A 5509-nucleotide genomic window follows, 5' to 3' on the forward strand; every position below is an offset into this window, starting at 1 on the left:
TCTCTCTTCTCTGCTTCTGCGGGAAAGGTAGAGCAGGTATTTACAGTCTTCCACTTCTTCTTCAGACCGTCATCTACAATCCTTGCACCTTCTCGAATTTTGTCATTTTTCTACTCCTCCACAATCTCCACCTATCTTTCAATCAACTCATCCTTTTGTGTTGCCCTGGAATTCTCCAATACGTGCCCACTCCTCAAAGACACTGCATTTATTGTCTCTTTTAGATTTCTTTCCGTATCAGCAGGGAGAGTTCCTCGAACCCTCTTAGACAATAGATTAGCTAGTTGCCCCACCTATCTTTCCAAGTTTTGAATGGCCATGTCATGTTCTCTGATAGTTGTGCCATGGGTTTCAAGCCTCTCATCTGTCTTCATAATGAAGGCCTTTATCAGATATTCCATGTTAGACTGATTAGACTAGGGAGGATGAAATTGCTGCCTCTGTTTATTTTGAAAACCTGAAGCTCACTGTCCCTAGGGTCTAGAGTTATTTTGCTTCCATGCATTTACACTACCACCTGGTGAACTCCAAGAGAAACCTGGGTGCCTCTACCCCATGGAGTTAAATTGTTGCCACTTTGGTAATTTCCTTTGTCAAAGCTCCCCACAACATTTACATATTTCAAATGAAACTTGACACTCATGTGTAGGGTGTCCCATTCCACAAAAGTCACATGCTGCTTGCGGCTTACTATGTACCTTGGCCAATGTTAACTTTCTTATCTCTCTGGCTATGGTGTCTAGTTGCACTGATGTGTTACAGTCTATATGGTAAACCCCAGATGATTTCTTCTATCATTACTCTCAGCATGCAATTGGTTAGCATCTTTAGAGGGCTCATCTAAAATTGCAACAATCTCATCTGGAGTCTTCTTCATTAAAGGACCTCCAACTGCAGTACTCAGAGTTCGTCGTGAGTAAGGTGTCAGTCCATCCCAAAAGTCTTGGAGTTGCATCCACAATTCAATTCCATTATGCTGGCACTTTCTCACTATCTCCTTGAATATTTCCCAAGCCTCGAGTGTCCTTCTGGAAGAAGCTGTGAATTTCCCTTCTGAATTTCATTGTTTTTTTTTTGCAGCTGGGAAGTATTTATCAAGAAACGTTTTAGTCATATCTTCTCATGTCTTGTTAGACCTCGTTGGTAAGCTACGACGCCAGTGCTTCGCGTCATCCTTCAGTGAAAAGGGGAATGCCTTTAAGTAGACTGCACCTCTTGACACTCCATTGTACTGGAAGGTGTTCATAATTTCCTCAAAATCCATCAAGTGAGTGTTAGGATCTTCATTCACCTTCCCTCTGAAGATGAAGTTGTTCTGGATGATTTGAAGCAAGTCATGCTTCAACTCAAAATTATTCGCTACTACAGGTGGAGGTCTGATACTAGACAGTCTCTGATTATAGACTATTCTGGCATAATCACCCAATGCTCTACCATGCTTGAGTACCGCATTCTCGAATTGGTCTTCAACCAAGGGTCTGTTTAGATTGAGTCTTCGACTCTCATCATCTTTGACAGTCTACTCAGCAACTCTATGGGCTTCCTCAGTAGCTGCCCGTGCGACTACTTCCTGTTATGTTGCTTGTTGTGCAGCCAAATCAACTACCAGCTCACCATTTTTATCCATGTTCTCTTGGGTTGAAGATTTCCCCAAGAATTTTTCGGTGAGTTCTTTCTCTTTTCTCAGTTGTTGTAGGTGTTTTTCCATCTCAGATTTGTAGGGTGTCACTTCCTTTGAAGAAGAACAAGTCATACACCAGTGAAGTCAATTTGTTGTCTGCATACGGAAGAGAAAGTCCATGAAGAATAAAATAAAATAAAATAGGTTCCTGAATTAGCACCAAAAACTATTTTGAACTTTGTTGATTACCAATCCCTGGGAGCGCAAAACACAACACAAAAGTTAATGCTCGCTAAACAAAAATAGTATAGTAAAATTATGGTCTCCAGAGGTATTGGATTTGAACAATGCTCTAGTAATTCCTGATTTAAATGCTATCCAGGATGATCAAAAGTTGATTGGAATGATTACGAACTACGATTTACTACCAAAGTAAAGCAATTGACAATTAACGGCAAAGAACTAGAGATTAGTAGAGTTGGTCTCTTATCAATGTGAGAAAAAAAGTTTTTGATAGGATAGGTGCAAGATAGCAATTTGGGATTTAACTCTCGTTTAATTCACTCTGATGTTTTAAGGATTCTCATGAATTCACCCGATGATTAGTTCAAACGTATAGTCAAGATTTCTCTCTCGGTTAAATCTTAACTGTACGACGTGAACTAATATAAGCACTATGAAAATATGTAAGCATGCGTTAATGGATTAATCTTTAGGAAAAAGTTGCTCGAATATTCTGCTAACTTGATTTAATCAACAATTCAACAAACTCTTTCGATTACTTAAGAGAATCACTGAATTAAATCAAACAAAATAATGCAAAGATAATTACCAAAATATTCATCTTTCGATTAAATAAATCAATGAATAAAGTTGAAACAATTCAAAGATCCATAAACGAATGCAAGCAAAGAACTAAAGTTAAAATCCACAAATATTTATCAAAATACCATATTTGTCAAATCATCACAAATATAATGAAAGAGTAATAAAGCATCAATCTAACATTACAATCCAGACTCCCGTATTGAATTGATGGAAAGATGATGAAATTTTGTGTCTTTTAGCCTCCAATGCTCTCCCAAAGTTTCCAAGGTCAAAAGTCCATTCAAAAATATATTTTTGGTGCATTTATACCATGTAAAAGTGGGCCCAGACGAAACTACCCTTTCCAAACTGAAACTAAAAAATACTCTGAAAAATTTGTACAGGCGGGTCGCGCCATGCGGGGCACTAGTGGGAAAGTTCAGAGAGCAGATTCTAACAGGGCAGCAGCAATTTACATTGTCGCGCTGCCCCATGCACCTCCTCATGCGGTGCGACAGTAGACGTTTTACAGATTAATTAATTTTCTTAAATTTTGATATCCAGACTTCGCTCTCGACCCCCAAACGCGATCCCAGTTTAATCCCTTGGGCTTTTACTCAGACTTCAAAGCTCCAACTTGTTGGATTTAACTTTCGATTATCTTTTTAACTCGAAATCACTTCCTGCAAGGCATAAAATACATAATAAGTGCAATTCACTATCATTCAAGCTCAAACACAAGTAAAATACTGTAATTAGAGTGCAAATTATGACTAAAATAAAGGATTCTAGCCTACCATCAGAAGACGCTAAAGGCGAGGAGTCGTCGAAATACCACCAAGTGCTGAAATATTTTTAGGTACTGGAGAAGATGGATGCGATCAAGTCCACAACAAAAGAACTCGAGCAAGTGGCCTTATTCAAAGAATTTTGGAAAGGAGGTTTCATTTGGGAACAGGACTCAATCCCGAACTCAGGTTAGAATTTATAAATTTTCTTAAAGCCTACAGAGATTGCCTTGCGTGGTCGCACTCGGATATTAAAGGTATCCCATTAGAGGTGGTCGTGCACAAGCCAAGTCTGCATCTAAACTTTCCACCGGTAAGGCAAAAGAAACACCTGATAGTGGAGGTCAGAAACAGGTTTGTTAAAAAGAAGAGGTAACCCAATTACTTAACATTGGTTCAATCAAGGAGGTAAAATATCTAGAATAGTTAGCCAACATAGTTGTAGTGCCGAAAAAGAATAACAAGTTTAGAATGTGCGTAGATTATAAGGATTTAAATAAGGTGTGCCCTAAAGACTCGTTCCTATTGCCAAACATTGATCTAATGATTGTTGCTACGGCCGGACACAAGTTAATGAGTCTCCTTGATACGTACTCTGGATACAATCAAATCAAGATGAAATTAGGGGATCAGGAAAAAACTTCTTTCATAACAAACTTAGGCACATATTGCTATAATGTGATACCTTTTGGGCTTAAAAATGCCGGAGCCAGTTATTAGTGGCTCGTCAACAAAATGTTTGAAAATTAGATAGGCAAAACAATACAGGTGTATATTGATGACATGTTAGTCAAGTCATTGAATGCAAGAGATCATTTGAAACACCTCCAAGAGACTTTCGACATCCTAAGGAAGCATAACATAAAACTCAACCTAGAAAAATGTGTGTTCGAGGTTGGCTCCGGTAAGTTCATGGGGATCCTAGTCTCGCAAAGAGGGATCAAGGTAAATCCCAACAAAATCAAAAATATCGAGAACAGTCCGGACCAATTTTCAAATGTAAAGTAAGAACAGAGGCTGACCGGGATGTTGGCGACTTTGAGCTGATTCATCTCAAGATCTTCGGAAAAGTGTCACAACTTCTTTTTGCTACTAAAAAAGAAGAACGATTTCAAATGGACTCCGGAATGCCAACTGGCATTGAGAGACCTTAAATGGACCTATCCATCCCCTTGTTACTATCAAAACCGGGAGAAGGCGAGCAATTGCTAATATATCTAGCGGTCTCGGAAGTAGCGGTAAGTGCCATTCTTGTTCGAGAAGAAGAAGGTACGTAATATCCCGTTTAATATGTTAATAAGATATTTTCGGGAGCAGAAACCCGTTAACCATACCTGTAAAAGCTGGCATTAGCTCTCGTAGTTGCCTCTCGAAAGTTTAGGCCTTATTTTCAGTGCCACCCGATAGTCATTGTGAGAAAATTTCCCTTAAGAAATGTCCTTCACAATCCTTGGCTAAATGGGCAATCGAAATTAATGAGTTCGACATTGAGTACAAACTCATGACTGCAATCAAGTCACAAGTTTTGGCCAACTTTATGGTTGATTTCAATCCCAGATTAATGCCCTTGGCTACTAAAAAAGGAGTGTTGGTGTAAGGAATGACATCGGGAGTTTGGACCTTATTTACGGATGGAGCTTCCAATGTAAAGGGTCCGGTCTCGGGATATTTCTAGTCACGCCCTCAGGTGAAACCCTGAGGCATGACATTAAAACTGTTCTGTTAACTAACAACAAAGTCGAGTATGCGGCTTTGGTTGTAGGACTTGAACTGGCTCGGGGATTATGCTCCGAGCTCATTGAAGTGAAATGTGGCTCCCAGCTAGTATTAAACCAAGTGTATAGGATTTCGACACAAAGGAAGAACGCACGCAATAGTACTTGAATAAGGTTCAGGTGTTGCTTTCATGATTCAGGGAATGGTCAATAATACACATCCCAAGGGAAGAAAATGTGGAAGCAGATGCATTGGCTAATTTGGGATCATCCACAGAGATGAAAGGATCTCACTCCGATTTTGTCGTTCAGCTTCTACATTCGGTATTGGATATGGACAATTACTTCAAAGTCAATTCAACCAACTTAGTGTGGGATTGAAGGAATGAGTTCGTCGAGTACCTTCGGCATGGAAAATGACCTGAAGGCATCCTAGGCACCACGAATCAAAGTAGCTCGTTACTGCCTCGTAGATGGGCAGTTATACCGAAGATCATACCAAGGACCATAGGCCCGATGTCTGGAGGCCTCGGAGGCGGACTACGTAATGAGGGAAGTCCATGAAGGAATTTGCAGGA

The 5509-nt window shown here is 39.8% G+C and overlaps 1 protein-coding gene across 1 annotated transcript; it reads right to left on the reverse strand.

The window, feature by feature from the left end:
* Positions 1 to 763: 763 nt before the first annotated feature.
* On the reverse strand, positions 764 to 1708 carry LOC138880823 (uncharacterized). The gene is made up of 3 exons (XM_070161004.1): positions 1607 to 1708; positions 1153 to 1315; positions 764 to 1053 (listed from the first exon to the last, which is right to left on the reverse strand). Exons 1-3 carry the CDS (start codon positions 1706 to 1708, stop codon positions 764 to 766), a joined length of 555 nt encoding a protein of 184 aa, XP_070017105.1.
* Between the last annotated feature and the right edge of the window lie 3801 nt (positions 1709 to 5509).

This window comes from Nicotiana sylvestris, chromosome 11, assembly GCF_000393655.2.
Source record: "Nicotiana sylvestris chromosome 11, ASM39365v2, whole genome shotgun sequence".
Taxonomy (NCBI): Eukaryota; Viridiplantae; Streptophyta; class Magnoliopsida; order Solanales; family Solanaceae; genus Nicotiana; species Nicotiana sylvestris.

What these genes read in the sequence shown, in the direction of transcription:
- LOC138880823 (XM_070161004.1), bottom strand. Translation starts at nt 1,708, where the DNA reads ATGGAAAAACACCTACAACAACTGAGAAAAGAGAAAGAACTCACCGAA. An exon ending in TGGATAAAAATGGTGAGCTG is followed by an intron (nt 1,316 to 1,606) that starts GTAGTTGATTTG and finishes CAAATCATCCAG; the next exon opens with AACAACTTCATCTTCAGAGG. An exon ending in TGACGCGAAGCACTGGCGTC is followed by an intron (nt 1,054 to 1,152) that starts GTAGCTTACCAA and finishes AATGAAATTCAG; the next exon opens with AAGGGAAATTCACAGCTTCT.